The sequence below is a fragment of the Dendrobium catenatum genome, unplaced genomic scaffold (assembly GCF_001605985.2).
Source record: "Dendrobium catenatum unplaced genomic scaffold, ASM160598v2 fragScaff_scaffold_1278, whole genome shotgun sequence".
Lineage (NCBI taxonomy): Eukaryota > Viridiplantae > Streptophyta > Magnoliopsida > Asparagales > Orchidaceae > Dendrobium > Dendrobium catenatum.
In genome coordinates this window covers 95,779-115,606 of record NW_021319740.1, presented here as the reverse complement: position 1 = coordinate 115,606, position 19,828 = coordinate 95,779, and the positions used below count along the sequence as shown (strand labels likewise).

General features: G+C 34.9%; 1 protein-coding gene across 5 annotated transcripts in view; it reads left to right on the top strand.

Annotated features, from left to right (window-relative positions):
- The first annotated feature begins 1,217 nt into the window (after nucleotides 1–1,217).
- The window catches only part of LOC110110484, a 39,142-nt gene continuing 20,531 nt past the window's right edge, over nucleotides 1,218–19,828 (top strand). For 3 of the 5 annotated variants that reach the window (XR_003702362.1, XR_002304719.2, XM_020841978.2), the window contains exons 1-6: nucleotides 1,218–1,507; nucleotides 1,571–1,765; nucleotides 1,835–1,919; nucleotides 3,374–3,449; nucleotides 6,728–6,790; nucleotides 6,888–7,064. Coding sequence is in view for 3 of the 5 variants with exons in the window: in XM_020841978.2 (XP_020697637.1) it covers nucleotides 1,354–1,507; nucleotides 1,571–1,765; nucleotides 1,835–1,919; nucleotides 3,374–3,449; nucleotides 6,728–6,790; nucleotides 6,888–7,064 (750 nt within the window). In the remaining 2 variants the exon portion in view is untranslated. The remainder of the gene's footprint in view (nucleotides 1,508–1,570; nucleotides 1,766–1,834; nucleotides 1,920–3,373; nucleotides 3,450–6,727; nucleotides 6,791–6,887; nucleotides 7,065–19,828) is intronic. The other 2 variants (XM_020841980.2, XM_020841981.2) reach the window with 2 other exon arrangements.

Here is a 19,828-nt window from a genome sequence, read left to right as displayed (position 1 = left end):
TTGTTTCCAAAGTAAAGCAACGAGAAAATTTTTCCAAATGGAACGGTAATTAATATATAAAAATTATTAATAAAGTGTTTCACTTAGGCAGTGGAAAATGAATTTTAATGTATGTTTGAAATTTTTGTAGCCGACCCCACGTAGTGGGATAAAGGCTTGATGTTGTTGTTGTTGTTTGAAATTTTGAATTAGAAAATTTTAAAATTAAATTCACGACCTTCTAAGCTCTAATTTTGAAAAATTTATAGCCAAACTGAATATCTTGACAAGATGAACTCATAGATAAAAACAATGATTTGATTCGAGTCCAAATAAACCCAAATCAATATTTGAAGATTTATAAAGTTTGGGATTGTAATTGAATAACAAATAATATCTAAATCTTGAGTGCTTATAAACAAATTGAATGTGCTGATAAGATTAATCGAACAAGCCAAAGAGCACTTGATTTTGATATCATTAAGACACTTATATGTGAAAAAATCATATATGATCAAGAAAATTAATACAAATCATTCAATAGATTATACCAAAATTTATCTATATTTACTAGAAGTGCCACTCTTAAAAACTCTATAATGACTTAAGATGTATTGAACTATAAGCTATGTATTTATTTTTTTATCAGAGAAATAATGATTTGTGTTGAACTATAAGTCTTGACATTTTTTTATATTATATTATATTTTATGATGGTGTGATTATGAGATATTCTAGGATAAAATATATACTTGATTTGAGAATTAATCTTATATATTTAAAATGCTCAAGTGATGCAAAGCAAAAGTTTTTGGGGCATTAAGGTCCCCATGATTATTATAAATTTGTCAAAAAAAAAAAAAGAAATTTATGATGAACCAAAATTTGTCAAAAAAAAAAAAAAAAAAAAAAAAAACTGTGGGGGTTAGGTGGTTATATTGCGGGTTAGATCGTTAGTGTGAACTAAAGTTATGTAGATGAAAATTCATCATAAATTTCTAGCATATTATTTACAGGTAATTATTGGTTGATTTTGAGTTGGATAATTAAATATAAAAAAAGGGATTACATATTAACACAAAGTTAAAACTTTAATAAACACTAAAACCTTTAACATAGAACAAATAGAAATTAATTGCAACAAAGCCGTCCCGTAGATTTGATTCCGAAGTAATGGAAAAGAAATGGAACGGTGCCACAAATTTATGCCACTGGAAGAAGACGGGGAGCAGTGAGACCGCGAAGGGCAACGATATCAGCCAACCCCAATTCATGGAATCAAAGAATTCCGCCGGAAAAACACAGACCTCTGCATTGCTTCCTCCAAGCTGAACCAGCGCTTGGAGAAAGGCGCCAACTTGCTAAAAAATTGACATGCTCTTCTCTCTCCTCCAGCCCCTCCATAGCCCTATCCTCCTCCCTCTACGCCATTTCCGCTGCAAATGTTCTGGCCCGGACATCTCTTTCTACAGAGATGCCTTCGCAAGAAAAATGGCTTTGGCGGGAATCAAACCCCACCACAGGATCGGTAAGCTCGCTCAACTCACTCTTTCTACTCTTCCATTTGCCCTAATTTGGACTTTTCTTGCAGCTCTTGGAGTCTCCGGTGGATCTGATAGCATGGCGCTCTGCGTCTTGACTGCTGGTTGGAAGTCTGAAGGGTTTAGTGGGAAGGTTGACTCATCCGGCTATATTGATGGGCTTTTGGGTATTGTCGTCGACCATAGGTTACGTCCCGAGAGCGTAGAGGAGGCGAGGATTGTGCAAGAGAGGGCGATGAAGATGGGTAAGTTGTAAATTTTTCTTTGTGCTCAATATCCGTTGCTGCTGAACTCTCTGGGATTTGTTGTTTTAGGTATTAGATGCGAGATTTCTTGTTGCATTTGGCCTGACGGAAGGCCAAAGGTTGGTGATTTGCAAGAGGCTGCTAGAGAGATGAGGTGCGCTTTGTCGCTTGAAATGAAATTAGGAAAGATTCTATGAGGATCCTTATTGTTCAATTCTTTTGCTTGTTTTGAAGAATTGAGGGTCCTTGACCTCGTTTACGCTTTATTTATGTGTCTCTCAAATTTGGAGGAGTACATGCCAACACGTGCATATGTTCTGCTTCTTCAAGCACATTCCTTTCCTTTTAGCGGAAGCTTTGTTAGTGGAGTTCTGCACATTTTGTTTTAATTAACTTGTATTTAACTTGATTCTCAGTTTTTTTTTTAACTCTCTTTTTTTATGATGTAATATTGGTTTTCTTTAAAACCCTTTGAAACATTTGTTTTTGCTTTGGAGGAGGATGAGTAGTAGCTGTGTGATTCATAATCTCTGTGGGTTGGTTCTAATCATTGGATTTAGTTGTTAATTTGGATTGATAAAATGTGCAGATTTGTATCATGTCATATTGATCACGCTTTGATTAAAACCCTTTCACTCAATTTTTGATTCTGCCCTTGAGGAGAATGATCCTGAGTAGCATGTGTAGTTCATAATCTCTGGCAGAAAGAAAAGTGGGATGGTTCTAATATTCCATTTTTTGTTGTTAATTTTCAATGGTTACAATGTGATGATTTGTGACCAAGCACTTGTTTTGCATGAGCCACATCATGCTTCCATTTGCTTAAAACATTTCTTCTATTTTTTAGTTTTTTTTTGAGGATATGCAAATAGCATTAAAACTGAAGGAGAAAAGATAGAAAGAAGCTTATGTGATAGAAATCCTATCACAATCCTTCCTAATCAAGCCAACAAACCTTGAAGGAAGTTCACTAAAAACAAACGAATCTAAAAAAAAAATTACCTAAGAGGGCATAATGAGAACAAGGATCCACCACTCTATTTTTTAGTTGGGTACAACAAAATGTGGATTTTTTTGGCTTAATTTTGTAAGTGGCTAAGTGCTAATTTGCCAGAGATTGACAGCTAGTTGGATCTCTATTTTGAGGCTTTTTTTGTAACATAATTTTCCCCAATATTTACAATTTTCATTTTTATGAGTGAAAACTACATACATGTGCATGTCCTCCTTGGTTTCACAACCATAGAGTGGTTCATACATCTTTATGAGTAGGAATGATTTTGTTTCATACAATATGACAAAATATGTCAATTGTTCAACCTTACCGAATTAACCCGTTTGACATCTGGAGCAATTATTCATGCCCTAGCAGCACATCATTTCAAAATAATGCCTTTATACTTCTAAAACAGTTCTCCATGTCTATATATGTTTTGGCCTATAGTATTTTTGTAGATGATTATGCTTCTGATCATGTTCAATTTTTTGTTGTGCAGTTCACTCTTTGTTCTAATGTTTATAGTCTTTCGATGGCTTTTGACTTGTTTTTAACGGAGCATTTTCTATTTTCTGAAGATTTTGTTAAATCTAATATTGTATTAATTCCAGGTATCAAATTTTTCAGGATGTTTGTGCTAAGCAACATATAGGAGTATTACTTGTTGCCCATCATGCAGATGACCAGGTTTTTAACAGGATTGTTGTAACTTGGCTATTTTTTTAATATCATACATGATTTCCTGTCATCTTCTATCTAGTCTTCTATTATTATTCTATATATCTCTTGATTAAGTTTTCATTTTAGTATCATGAATCTAAATGACAGTACATCAATAAAATGGAATTGCTACAAGCAAAAGAGATGTGAAAGAAATAGCTAAAGAAATGAAACTACGTAACTCTAAAAAAGAAATACATGAATGACTCACTACAAAATATAAACATAATAAATATATTCTAGGACTTGTAGATCTGCTTCTGTGGTGATGTTCCACCTAATGCTCCCGTTGGACTTGCTATAAAAAGAAGTAACAACAAGCGAGCTTGATAAATCAAACTCAACAAATAACTCCTACCTATGAAAGTATAAATGACAAGAAGTTAGGCATGTAGTGGGAACAACCTAAAGGTAAGAGTAATAACCAATAATTAATGAATCAATGTAACTATGCCACGTTTTATGATTCATTCGATGAGTTCTAATATGATGATATTACAAATGTGTATGTCAAACAACTACTATTTCAGTATCATTCCAATTTTTAAACATGCAATCATGCTATATATTATTGTACCTCAATATGACTTATCAATCATTCATTCAGTTCATGTCTATTTACATATACTGTATCGAGAAGGTAAACACCAACACGAGGAAATCCAATGATTTTCTATAGATTCATCACTTTGTGAGCTCATTAGCCTGGATAGCCAATATCTAATAGTGTTTTACTGACCTATATATAAGCATATAATTCATATGTTTGCCATAAATAAGTTTTAACGAGTATTTTATATTGAATACGATGATGGTTATTTTAGAGTAAGTTATGATGTGCAAAGATGATATTTATTTCATCTAATAAAATTACATGAATGAAAATATATCTTTTGTAAAAATCAATATACAGGAGTTTATGCTGCAGTAAATCAAGATAAATTTATTTGTGAAACTTATTAATTCATTATGAGCATTAAAAGATATCTACGAGCATATGCATATAATAGAAAATTTTACAATCAAAGGTAGGGCTGTCAACCTAGTTAGTCATTTAAGAACCTAATAAAATTCACATGGATTACACCCCTAATAAAGAAGGAATATTTATTCCCAAAAAAAAAAAGTTACTTATAATGGTTGATATGAATTCCTAATTCAATTGACCGCTCAGTTTCACTAAGCGAAGGATCTGTGAGTACCGAAATCAAACAGTTTCAATCACATAATTCAAGACAAGTTTAGTATTCAAATTGATCTATGTTGCTCACCACAATTGCTAAATTTAATTATCAAAACATGTGATCAATCCTATGGCTCAACTAATTACCTCAAGTGGACCATAAATTAAAAGGTCCCATGAACAATTTTAGCTTAATAATACATCTATAACGCACAACAAAGATATAAGACAGAATAGGATTTGATTTATTCGAACATCAATCTTAAATAAGACTTTCTCCTGATGCAAGCTAAAACCCATCATGATATTAATTCAATGCTATGAAAAATTAATATTAATTGAATATAGCTTAAACATTACAAAAGCGAGAACACCTATTTATATACTTTAGGAACTAAGAATAAGAAAGGAAGATAAAGGAGAGGAGAAAAGTGGAAGAAAACTCAATATTGTAGGAGAAGAAATGGGGACAGTGTTTGCTGTTGTCATCTTAGGGTAAATTTGTGATTAGGATTTCACGAGGAAGAAGGTGGGTTTAGTGGCTGAAGTAAAGAAAGGTCGAGAGGAGAGAGAAAGGTAGCGAGGACTACAAAAGAGAGATGGTGTGGATGCCCTTACCTTCAAACCTTCTAAAATCAAGTAAAGCGGCCCGCAACGACCAGGAAAATCACATGCGAAGGAAATAAATCACATGATTCTCATGTTTGGATAGAGAATCCCTCGTGTGAGGATGGTGTGTGGGCATTGCACGTGAGGGAGGTCTGGTTGGTTCGGCCGATCTCATGCAGAGAGATGGAGAGGGCCGGTTTGCTCGTTTATCTATAATAACTGGACCAGTTCAGTCCAGGTTATAACCCATCGCCTTATAGTTATTTGTTACCAATAACATGAGGCATAATCTTACTGGCTTCAGTTGAGTGTAGATTTTGTTTGTTCTCATCTGTTGCCAATTTGAAATGAAAGCACAAGTTATGCTAATTAAGTTTTCTTCATTATGGCTGTTCGTGCTTAATCTATGTACCATTTAATCTAATATCATACCATATTTTTCAATATTTGGATTTTAAAATACATCAATTTAAGGTCAAACATTTCAGAATTTTCTAATGGATGCATACTATGCTGATAATGAATCATTCATTGATGTAATGTTCTATCACACTCCTTTTTTTCTACTTGGTCCCAATCACTATGTTGAAGCATAAAGAATGTGATTCATGTTCAATTCAGACCACATTGAAGATAGTGAATTAGCTGATATTGTTTAGGGGCCAACTTTATAGTGTAGGAGTTTTTAGGGTCTGGGATTTTATGATACAAATTTAAAATGAGATGCACAAAGAAATATGTCAAAGATCAAAATTTGCAGTTTTCGAACTCTTAGGTTAAAACTATTCTATTTTGATGCAAAATTAAAATAAAACAATGTTGCTCCAAATGTTAATTTTAATATTGTCAAAATTTAAAATTTTTTAAGGAAATCAAGAACAAATGTGAAACCATGAAAGGGCTACACCGCCAAAAGGAAAATTTGATCATAGTAGACTTGACAAAATTTTGATCATTCATGGAAATAATAAGGACAGAAGTCAACAAAGTTCTATGCCTCGCACTTGTACAAGGTGAAAATTTTCTGTTGGAGTTTGTGGCCGACAGCTGCAACAAGTTTAAAGAATTCACATCCACCAACATACAATTTTGAAAGGAATATAAAATTTTACTAAGCCAATCAAAGAAATAAAATGCCCTTCTATTTATTAAAAAAAAAAACCAAAAAATACGCAGCTTTTTAAAAATCCCCCAGAATCTTGTATAGACTGCAAGTTTTGATTTCAGTCATCTTGGATTCCAGCTGAATCCAAAATATCTTCTATTTAAAATATCTTCTCTTTATACAAATGTATCTTTGTGCATGTACATAAATACGTGCACGTGGGTATGCTTGAATATGTGCGAAATGCAAACTACGTCTTTTAATATAGACTCCTCATTGCTTTCAAATTCTAGGATTATAGCTTTACTGGACTCTCTTTGTTTGTTGTATTTTTAAAAATTAGCACAGTCAGTTGATCTACTTGAAGAGTCTTTGGATCTACAGTACTATTTTTTCCATCTGATTTTGACGGTAGGAGCTGATAGTACTTATTTTGATCACTTTTGCACGGTTAATTTCTACCACTTTAGGTAATTGTAATATTTGTATTCCATTCCTCTGGATGCAGGCTGAGTTGTTTATTTTGAGACTGTCACGTAATAGTGGGGTCTTTGGACTTGCTGGCATGGCATTTGTTTCACAGTTATTTTCGGCACCTGTAAATCATCCATGGAGTAGTTCCAGCAATAATGGAGTGCTTCTCGTTCGGCCAATGCTAGAACTTTCTAAAGGTGACATGTATGAAGTGAGTCTTTACCATGCCCAAAATGTTGATAACAATCTTTTTTTTTTGAAGCATTTAATAAATTTTCGAAGAATTTTTTAATTTATTATTTTATTGTTAAAAAGAATTACATCTACGTCTACATCTATATATACACATACACACACTAAAAAAGTGTAATAAATGAAATAGCTAATTAGCTTAATTCTTTCCTAAAATTTAGGAAACAGAATCATAGGAGAATAAATTTTTCTTAAAAATTAGGAAACATAGTCATAGGAGAAGACCACAATCGATCTCTTCTTTTATTCCTACTAAATTCTCTAACTTGGACTTTCAAATATTCAATACTCTCTCGAGTTGTAGAATATATATCATATAATTCAAGCTTGTAAATTAAGTCTTCGAATTTAGGTCTAGGTAAAGCTTTGGTGAGGATGTTTGCATTTTGTTGCTTGCTAGGAATGCATTTAAATTTTATCGTCTCACTAGTCACATTCTTTGTGATGAAGTGTTTGTCAATTTCAACGTGCTTAGTTTGGTCATGATGCACAAGATTCTTAGCTATGTTGATAGCTGTCTGATTATCACATATTATTAGAATGGGAAATGAACTCATTTGTTCAAGTTCACTAAAAACCCTTTTTATCAAAATCCCTTCAAAACTTCCTCATGCTAGTGCTCTGTACTCAGCTTTTGCACTACTTCTAGCTACCGCTGATTGCTTCTTACCCTCCAGGTAACAAGATTATCCCATACAAAAGAACAGTACCTAGAAGTTGACTGTTTGTCAATGCTATTTCCTGCCCAATTTGCATTTGAATACACTTTAGTGTCACGATTCTCTATATTTCTGAAGAATAGGCATTTCCTTGGTGTCTTCTTCAAGTATATGAGAATCCTGTAGACTGCTTTCATGTGTTCTTTTGTAGGACTGTGCATGAATTGACTTACAATGCTCATTGCAAAATCAATATATGGCTAAGTGTGTAAAAGATAGATCAGACATTTAACAAGTCTTTGATATCTCCCATTGTCTACAGAAATGCTTTCTTTCTCGGTGCCAAGTTTCTTTGCACTGTCAATAGGAGTATCAACAGGTTTGCATCAAACTTTCGTAATCAAATATTAAAAAAAAAAAACAGGTTTGCATCAAAGCATACCTGGCTCCTTAAGAATATCTAGAATATATTTCCTTTAAGAAACAACAATGCCCTTTCTTAATCTAACCACTTCGATTCCATGGAAATATTTAAGATTTCTAAGATCTTTTACTTTAAACTCTTATGACAAATACTTCTTTAAATTATGTAATTCATCTGTATCATTCCCAGATAGAATAGTATCATCGGCATAGACTATCAATATAACAATTTTCCTAGCAGGAGATTTCTTGACAAACAAAGTATGTTTAGCTTGATCCTATATGTGGTCTATCTTCAAAACAACTTATGTGAATCTGTCAAATTAGGCCCATGAAGATTGTTTAAGGTTGTATAAGGATTTCTTGTATTTGCAAATCTGATTATTTGCCATACTTTTTAAAAACTAGTTGAGATTTTCATGTAGACTTCCTCTTCAAGGTCATCATTTAGAAAGATATTTTTTATGTCCAGTTGTTGCAAGTACCAATCTTGGTTGACAACCAATGAGAAGAGAAGAATTCTGATAGTGTTATGCTTTGCGATAGGAGCAAATGTTTCTTGATAGTCTATTCTATATGATTGTGTAAATCCTCTAGCTAACAACCGAGCATTGAATCTCTCAACTGGTTAATATGCTTTGTACGTAATAGTGAAAACCCACATACACCCCACGGGCCTTTTGCTAGCTGGCAAATCAGTAATATTCCACTATTCTCTAGTGCATCAATCTCATGTTGTACTTCCTTATTCCATTATTAATTTTGCAATGTCTCTTGTATTGTGTTAGGAACTTGAATATCATCAAGAGAAGTAGCAAATGCTCTATAAGATGGTGATAGTTCTTCATAAGTAACATAATTATCAATTGGATGACCTGTACATCTACTAAAACCTTTCCTCAATTCAATCAACATGGTAGAATCATCAATGTTAAGAATTGGCACATCTCCAACCTTATTTGTTCTTATGTTTTCTTCAGGTGAACTTGAAATTGAGTCAATATCTTGGCCATATATTGATCGTGATCCATGCTCTACTTCCTGTCTTTTCCTCCTATTGATGTAGACTTAAAAATTCTAATTAGCAAGTTGTGGAGCCACATATTTTGTAGGCACAGGATAAGAAATATTTATGGGCTGGATTGATGATTGAATAGGTATGAGTGTGGACAAGTTCTGTGTACGATTTTTTGGGCACAAGCATGAGTCGAGAAGAATGGTTGACTTTAAGTGGGCAAATGACATATACTTAAGTAAGAACTCCCAAACTTGATGTTTATTCATGCTCTCCCCTTGAAGATGAGATTTGGGATAAAAAGACACGTGTTCAAAGAAAGAGACATGCATGATGGTGTAAAATCTTTTGTTGGTTGGAGAATAATATTTATACCCTTTTTGAGTTGGAGAGTATCCTAGAAAAATACACTTATTGGCTCTATGATTAAATTTTCTGCAGTTTTGAGAATGCACATGAACAAATGCCATGCAACCAAATACCTTGAGCGGTAAATAAGATGAAGCTACATGAGTGTGAGGAAAATTTGACAGAAGAAGCTGATGTGGAGATATTGAAAATTAAGAACTCTAGATGACATATGATTAATCAAATAGTTAGTTGTGAGAATGACTTCCCCCCAGAAACATATTGGAACATTAGAAGAAAACATAAGACATCGTGTAACCTTGAAGAGATGTCTATTCTTGTGTTCAACCAACCCATTTTGTTGAGTGGTGTCAACATAAGAATTTATGTGAATAATCCCATGATTTTGAAGGTAGGTATTGAGACTACTAATGAAGTATTTCCTAACATTATCTGACTTGAGTACTTGGATTCTAGAGTTGAATTGATTTAGAACCATAAGATTGAAAGTTTGAAAAATTTGACTGATCTCAGGCTTTTCTTTCATAAAGAAAACCAAAGTTACATTTGTATGATCATCAACAAATGTCACAAACCATCGAGTGCCATAAACATTTTTATTCTTGAGAGACCCCACACATTACTATGGATCAAAGAAAAGCAATTGAAGGTTTGTATGAACTTTGAGGATATACTGTTCGAGTATGATTTGCAATCTGACAAGTTTCATGATAAAAATATGTTGGGATTCCATTTATAAATAATTTGAGAAATAATTTTGCAAGATACACAAAGCTAGGATGATGAAGACGATAGTGTAATAATATAATTTCAATATCTTTATAAACATAAGAATTGAACCCAAAATTGAAATATTTTAATAGGCTCTGAGATTGGATGCAATTTGCTTGAGAAATTTGGTTTGAGGATCTGTCACATGGGAGGAGGTAGAGCTCGGAGCACATTTTAGCACTACCAATCATCTTCCCCAATTTCATGTCTTGAAAAACACAAGTTTGGATTAAATTTAGTAACACATTGAAGGTCATGCGCTAATTTGCTAATGGACCAAATATTACAATCCAAGTTTGAAAAATGGGGGACAGAGTTGAGATACAACTCTTTAGTAAGTTGGATGGATCCTATTCCAACAATTTTAGAATTTGAACCATAAAAAATACGGATAGACGAGTGACAACTATTTGCTTATAATTTTGGAGATATGTAACATCTCCTGTTATGTGATCAGAAGCACCAGTGTCGACTATCCACGACCTCATATCTCCTTTGTTAGTAGTGAAAGTAATATGTGAATTCATTTGAGCAACCAAACATGCCCCATTAAAGCTACTACTGTCAACTTGACTAAATAGTTTCTACAACAAATCCATCTGCTTTTTGCTAAATGGGCTAGGCTTGGGAACACGAGCACTCTTAGAGTTGGAAGCCACATGCGTTTTACTGCTCTATCAAATCATGGCTTTTATTTCTAATTAGCTAGTTTTCCATTGAGCTTTCAGCAAGTCTCCTTGTAATGATTTGGTTTCTTACAGTAATCACGCTAAGGCCTTTCCCATTTCTGACGATCTTCACCATTATTGTTGAATGATCACATAACAAGGGCAGATGCATCCAACATTGATGTGGGTTGTTACTTAGATCCCATAATTATTTTCTTTTTACTTTCTTCACGCCTAACCTCTGAGAAAGCCTCCCTAAGATTGGGCAGTGTGGTTTAATGCCATGATTCAACCCTGAACATCATCTAACTCCCTATTAAGTCCTAATAAAAACCTGAAAATCCTTTGTTCTACAATCTTCTTGTACATTACTGCATCTTTTGGACATGTATACGAGTTCGAATAAATCAAGTTGTGGCCAATATCATGCGAGTTTGTTGTAATACTGATTACTGAGTAACAATCTGCTCTCCTTGCCAAAAGTCATGAAGTGGTGATTAAACTTGAAATAACTTTGAAGTATTTTCAGAGCTGAAGCAAGTGTCTTTGGCTGCATCCCATATTTCTTTTACAGTCCCAAACAACAAGAAATTTTCAACTGTCATTGCTCATGGAATTAATAAACCATGACATGATCATACCATTTTCAATCTTTCATTTTTTGAAACCTGGATTTGTAGTCTCTGGTATGGCTGCTGCTCTTGTGAGTTACTCATCATTTCTCTTACCACAAATGAACAACATAGATTGTGACCACTCCAAATAGTTATGGCAGTTAAATTTGTCTTTTGATGAGAATAGGAGAATAATCACTATCACTAAGGTTTAAAATTTATGAACTGCTTCCTGATTCTGATGCTGGATGTTTGTGACGAGGCCATTCCATAATGCAAAGAAGAAGATGAGGGAGAAAAATGAATAAGGTTGCTGGAAATATAGAAGAAGGCTGGGATGAATATTGGCTAGAGAGAATCATCCTGAGAAATAGGAAAGAGACGGCCCAAAAGAATCCGCTCGAGGGAGGCTGCTTGAAGGGATTAGGGTTCAAAAAACTATCTATGATACTATGAAGTATTTCTTAGTTTATTATTTTTCTTCTTAACTTTCAAATATTCAACAAATTTTAACTGTTTTGTTTACAGCTGGAATTTGATCTAGAAATTACAATGCCATTTCTTAACGTAGCTTTGAATTGATCTATTAAACTTTATAAAACTCAAATATGATTTTATTGAACAACTTATTGGAGATAAAAACTTTTATGTTGAAAGGAAGCCTAAGTCACAATATTACTGGCACTGGTGTTGATACTGTGATCCATGCATGATAATTCATTTAAATTTTAAGATAATCAAGCAAATATAAGCTAATGTAATGAGATAAGTGCAATGAGTCCAAAGCCTTAACTATCTCATAATCCTTTGATATTTTAATTCAGATTGCGAGTTCTTTATTTTTAGTACAATTTCTTTTCTTTCTACTAGTTAATTATCTTTTTTTACATGATAGAGGGTATTATTTTCAAGAAAACAGTCTTTTCACACTCAATGTAATCAGACCTTGTATTGTGGACTCTCATGCTTACTATGGGTTTTTTATCTTAAGCAAATGCTTTGTTCATGTGTCTAAGGCTAGCTGTCATAATATTTTAGCTTTAGAGAGAAAAAAAAGAGTTTTGGTTATAAGTTATTATAAGGAAAGGCATAATGTTGGTAAATCTGTGAACGTGAATGTTCTCAAATATCAAATTTTATCTTAACCTACTATCAGTATTAAGAGTAATGCTACGATGCCCAAAAAATAGCCCAAAGGAAGTTTTCAGCGCCATGGGATGGATACCATGTGGCATGCACATGTCATGCACCATTTATGCAACCGCCCTGAAGATCCCTTTTGGGCTATGTGCTGGGCAGCAAACAATTTTTTAATATTAATTAAAAAAACCTTAAATTAAATGTTAATATTTAATTTAGATGGATTTTAAAATAAATTGAGAAAGGAAATATAAATTTTACTTCATTAATATAATTAGTATCATTTTACAACAACAACAATAATATCAAGTCTTTATCCCACCACGTGGGGTTGACAACATGAGTAATTTCCGATTAAGAGTTGAATTTTTATTTAAATTTAGTAAATAAAGGTAATTTTTAATACTTTCTAACCAAGTCTTTTTAAGTCTAACTCTATCTTTCTTAACATAAGCTAAATATAATACATCTACTCTACTAATCAGGTCATCGGAAGGCCGATGCTTTATGTGACAAAACCATCTAAGATGACCTCTCTAATCTTATCTACCGCTGGAGCTACTCCAGCCTTTTCACGTATAAACTTGTTTTGCATTTTGTCTCTAAGAGTAAAGAAAAACTTCCTTTGGGCATTATCTTTGCAACACTTAATTTATTCTTGTCTTGTAATAACCAACATTCTACACTATAAACATTGCAGGTCTCACCATCATATAGAATTTTCCCTTAAGTCTTATCGGCTCCAAAAATTCGCGCCCTAGCCTCTCATAGCTTTTTTCGCGGAGTTTTATCGGATTATAAGTTCCAGGGTAAATATTGGGTAGACATTTTGGGTTTGCAGATAAGACACTACCCATAGATTTCGCCCTCATTTTGTGAGGACTTTATGATTTGAGTTCTGGTTTCCTATAGGTGCAAGCCCCTATAGTTAATTATCCCTTTTGATAATGAGAGAGAATTTTCGGTTAAGGCTAGTCATCAATCAAATATATAGAAGATACGCATATCTAGCATACAGTAGCAACATAGGCTTGATGTTGAAAATTTGATATTTAAAATTGAAAATTTCACCATCTTTCACTTAAAGCGGATGGTGGGGAATGAATGATGGACCCGATTAAGATCCCATAGTTCCGTCGTCCCGGGCCATCTTGGTCCCTGGTCTACTTAGTCAGAGGAGGTAGTCAACCCAACCTGATAAAAGGATCCTTGTTGGTAGTCATAAGTTACGTCGTCCAAAGGTACTTTGTAGACTTGGGGTGGATGTTTGTCTAAGGGGACAAATATGAATTCACCTTAGCTATTCCTATCGATTATGTCCTATTAATTCACATCTCAAGGATTTAATGCCATTGGGCAGCATATGGGCTCTGGCCATAACCGTAATTTAGTGGTGTCATTTGACAGAAAATCACTCGGTTCAGAGGGCTCAGGCCATAACCATTTACTTGTAGTGTCATTTGGCGACAAAATCGCCGGTTAGAGGACATGTATCACGTCCTTGCTGATAAGAGATTGTTTGAGAATGAATCATAGTGATATTCTCAACCATACACTAACTCTGTGTGCTGAAGTGATTTTTAAACGTGCGAGTGATACAATATATATGATTTGCACTATGCAATTATATGACTATTGTATGATTAACTTAATGCATTTGCATGACTAACAAAATGCGTATAGAGATTTGATACGACACATGCATAAATGGCTGGTGGGGGCAAGAAATATAGGGAAGCCTATACCCCTCGCCCGCACAAGAGGGGTGGGACGACACAAAAAACGAAGAGACACGACTTGAGACGAAATTCAAGATGAGAAGAGAGAAGAGAACAAACTCTTACATTTCAAATTTGACATAAATAAAAACTTACAAACTAGACTCCAAATAAAATGACGACACCCTAAAGTTGCTGCACTTGGAGAAGAAGGATACAGGTGGAGCGGCACTTGCAGAGAGACGAAAGAGGTTAGAATTCCAAGACGAAAGAGTGGAAAGAGCTCGCAGGATTTCCGGAGGGGATGAGAAAGAAAGGTGGAAAGAGCCCGCAGGATTTTCAAAGCCAACCCGCAGGTTAAAACTTTTCCAAAAATAACATTTCATAACTTTATACTATTTCAAACATTACAAATCCTCCCATATTTATAGGTATGAAAGAGGAATACCAAGAGACACATTACATTAATTCTAACACAAGATACTAAGCATCAAAACATTAAAACACCTAAAAATAAATCCCAAGCCAAGAAACCGAAGAGGTAGCCGCGGGAGCCAAGGAGGCCGAGCGGGAACCAAGGGGGCACGGCCACGGAAAGAGCCCAGGCACGGGAAACCAGCAGCCGGCCGGAATCCAAGGGGGCAAATGCAATGAAACCATGGAGGAAACCAAGGAGTCATGCATGGGAATAAAACACCTAACTTGGGATTCCAAAAGCCCTTTTTGGTACCCCAGGAGACATCATAAAAGAAGACTTTAAAACCCTAAATAACATTTAATAAAAAGTAAGATAATAAATGAACTAAAATGTTAGCTAATAATGAGCTAACCTTTAGTTCAATAAATGAACTAAAGTCCAGCTCATAAATGAGCTAAAATTTCAGCTCAAATAGTAGACTCAAGGGAAGCCAAAATTCGTATTATTTTGGATATGAGTTGACCCACCCTTTGTCTACATCAATGGCGCATTGTGTATTTGCATACATGTTTGCATATTTGTTTACATAAGCACTTATATGTTTGTATGCACATTTATGTATTTGGATATTCATTTGTATGTTAAACATATGCGCAAAATACACTTATATTTGTATAGTGCATTCGTGCAGTGCACTCGTACATTTAGTTAGTGCGTTTGTGTGACACACTTGCATGAATTTTGATGCACTTGCATAATGGCATGCTCATTAGCATATGTAGGAAGTGGTTTGCATGATCAACGCATGTGTGTAGGTTACTTAGTGCGCTCTTATGATTGGAAGTATGCATGTGTGCCACTCGATGCGTCTGTATGTATTTGGTACATACATATTATACAATAGGGGTAAGGGCTCATAGGTGACACCTTTTAATGATTTTGAGGCGTCATGCACAGTTTAATGAAGGGTTGTGCAGCCCGTGACAAATAACAATGCACCATGTTGTTTCTTTTTGAAGACATGTTTACAGGATTTATGTCGTCTTCACGGGGTGCCTACAAGTCCCTTGTCTTTAATGGCGGGCGTGTAAGCTATCTAAAGCACTTGTGCACCCATGACTTGCAATATGATGGACACTTCTCACTTTATTATGAATCATTTAACCAGATTAATTATCGGGGTTATACGAGAATTCCTATGGGTTATTAATTATTGTAAATGCATTTTCATAGGAAAAGTCAAATAATTTTTACTTATACCCCTCCCATTTTTAAGATAATTATCGCCCGTATTTAGGTGTATCTATGCTCATATTTCACCCGCTAGTGAATACTCGAGGAATCCAAAGCTAGAGCCTCGAAAAAGCATCTTAACATATTTTAAAAATGGATCATAAGTTGGTGGGAATTGTAGACATACCTTCATTGTCTTTTAGCAAAGGGATATTAGGCTGGTGGGGCCCGTAGGTGTACCTTCCTTATCTTTTAACAAATTGATCATATGCTGATGGGGCCCATCAATAATTTGACTTTTATGTTATAAATAGGAGGGAGGCTTAATTCATTTTTCACACTTCAATTCTGTTAGGAGTATTATTGGGGAGCTTAGGTGTATGCAAGTCAGGAGCTAAGAGAAAGAAACTTGGTACCTACCTGTTAGTGATCAACTAGTTCTACTACAAGTTCACTATATTCTGTTTTAGTCTAAATTTTCTTTTCATCTTTGCTTTAATTGTTGGGAACCTTGGATATCGTGTGTTTTATTTTTCTTGTTGAATTAGAAATTTAGGTAAATTTTAATTTCTTTAAAATTCACTAAGTCATGAGCTTTGTTGAATTTTCTCTTTAGGCTTGAGAGAGAAAGTGGAGGGTGAAGGGATTTTTGGTTGGGGTTTGTAGGATGTGTGGGAGAGTACTTTTTGTGAAGGGAGTTTAGGGTTAGAGTTTATTTTAGTTATGGGAAGAAAATTGTGGAGGAAGAAGAATAAGATGGAGGAGAGGAAGAAAAAGAGAGGAGAGGAAGGAGAGAAGAAGAAATGAATGAGAAAAATTGAGGGAGGAAGAAGGAGAAAGAAAAATGGAAAAGGAGAAGAAGAAGAAAGGAAGAAGAATGGAGTAGATGATGAGGAAAAATGAGGAGGAGAAGCTACCTTGGAAAGCTTGAGATGGTGTCCGGCGGCTTGGAGTCGCAAGAGGGACAGGAAATTTGGCTCTCTTGCGTGTGTGGGAGGCGTAACTGTCGTGAGGGGGGTAGATGGGAGAGTTTAGGGGAGTCTTATGAGGGTTTAAGTGGGGGTATTTTGAGTATTTAGAATTTTTTTTTTTTTTTAATCTCTTTAAATTAATTTTTATAATTAAATTACATGAAATTTTTTTTATGCATCGAGTTGGTCACCACGGCGTCGTCGTTTGCACATGTCGTCACCTCGATGTATGAGCGTAAAATTTAAGTTTTTGCCAATCAACAATCTCAATCCATATGAGTGTCGATCTTAACTGTTTCCATTGCTCCTAAAGCATTGACGCTATCTGTTTCGTGAACGGAGGCCATTTTGGTGATTTTGGCTTTCAGTCGACACACATCGAGTGAGTTATGCGGGGTGTCGCACTCATTTGCTTTCAAAATTCACCTTGCACGGTCGACTCGACCCCAATATTAGTATGGAGGTCAACAAATGCCCTCGAACAAATATGATGCGCGCTTAAAGTGGAACATGTTTTTTGTAAACAGTTGATATTGCAGTTCTCCAAGATATTCTTCTCATTTTTTTTCTTAGACGTTAACACAGGATAAGGGCAAAATATATAAAGTATTTTTATACCTCTTCTTAGTTTTTTATCGGCATGCATGCTTTCTATAATTTTATTTTCTTTTTGTCAGGAAGATGTTCAACTGGAGCAGACCGGAGGGGCTGCCGCAAAGTGAGCCTTATAAGGAGGCTATTTGGGCAATGATTGACGTGCATGATCATCACTGGACTGTTGATATGTGTGATAGGCTGGAGCAACATGTGCAGATGCTGAGAGGCTGTAGCATCTACAACGAATTGTTCATGTGCTCGTCTTTACTGTCGCACTATGAGCTCGACCCCTCAACATTTAAAGATCTTGCGGAGTAGGTGACCACTGTCAGATTGAAGTGTGGGGATTATAATCCATTGGAGAGTTCCGTTGCTCATGTGAGCTCCGGTATGTGCGATATTCTGGAGCTGACCGCCGATGCGAGCAAGTTGGGCAATCAAGGTTATTGAGTCACCGACAATTACAATTGGCTACGCATGAGTGGCTTAGGGATTCTCCAGTTGGGCAGCTCTCTAGACATGCACGTGGATATGCTTTTTGGGCAATATATGTCTAAAGGGCTCATAAAAGTATTTTGAAAAGAGCAGGTATATACAAATCTATATGTGCTTCAATGTTCAGTTTTGAGAATATCCCCCACTCTTGGATAAAAAAGGTGATAGAATTCTGGGACCCAACAACCAATACATGTTCCATGGGCTTCGAGTACCTGACAATGACGCTATGGGAGCTACAGACTGTCTCTGGTTTACTGATATTTGGACGTCAATATGAATAATTCCTCCAGATGAGGAGCTATTCCATAGGTGACTTTCCCCCTGTCGGAGCAGAAGGGGAGAATTGATTTTGCCAACAATTCGTCTAGCTACAGTGAGTCATTATTGGTGGTTTTTTAAAGAGCTTAGGCTATCGAGGCGTTCTCTGACCACCATTCCTTTAGATATATGTATTTGCAGTTTCATTCGGGAGGAGGAACTCAATCAAACCACAGTTCCTCTACAAGATCCTTTTGAGCTAGGCATGGAATACACTGACGATCTATCAAAAGATCCTGTCGAGCCCTCCACCGATGTTGCATACATGTCTCCCGCCCTTTCAGACTTATTCTTATGTTTTTCAGGTTTGGAAATTACCTTTCTTCTAGTAATCTTGAAAGTATATGCATTAGATGTCCCTAAATGCGCAACATCTAAATTATGTAACATTCATAGAAAGCAGTTCATATCAAATTTTATGAGCATATGTAGCGAAATGAATAGACACTAGACATCTTTGAGATATAGAAATAATAGTTTTAGCTACCAATATTGCTTTATATGATTGTGGATATCATTTAAGCTTCAAATGCATGTGGTTTATTGCAGATTTTGACATGTTATTCATACAACTCCCACTATCAATTCTATACATGCAACAATTCTTCTCTTTTCGAAATATTTTGAAAAATTGTTGTTTTTTTCTAATCATATTCAATTGTGGGAGTGGTGTAATCAAAGAACTATTAACTAAAGCATTGCCAAAACCACAAATAGCCTCAAAAAGCTTATGAACATCATTAGAATCATTATTTTCATCTACATTTACTTGCAAGTTCTTGCCATGATATTAGCATAATAACCAATTTGATAACAGTTAAAGCATTCCTTTGAAAAAAAATTATTGGATGAGATGTTTTTTATTTCCCTGTAGTAATCTTATTGACGGTAGTATTACCACCATGCTAAGTGATGCAATAGGTGCGACATTAAACTTACTTGCTTTGATGAAATGACTCACTACTTGAATATGCTGTAGCCCTCTTAGATATAAGTTGAAAAACATGCTATGTGATGTAATGTAGTGAGTTGATTTTTTTCTCTTGATATCAAATCTCAAATATCTAAATTTCGAGTGTTGTTTTAGTATATCAATGATATCAAAGTGCAACAACAATTCTTATAATTTATTCATGTACTCCGTAATAATTTTGGTCTCTTGCTTTAATGAATAAAATATATCAATCAAATGATTATGACAGAACAAAGAAATATTTTTCTCGTAAAAGTTCTTTCATTTCAACTCAAGTTGTGGTAGATTCCCTAGCCTACCTTTTCCTTTGCTCCTACATGCTCATCTAATAGATTTTA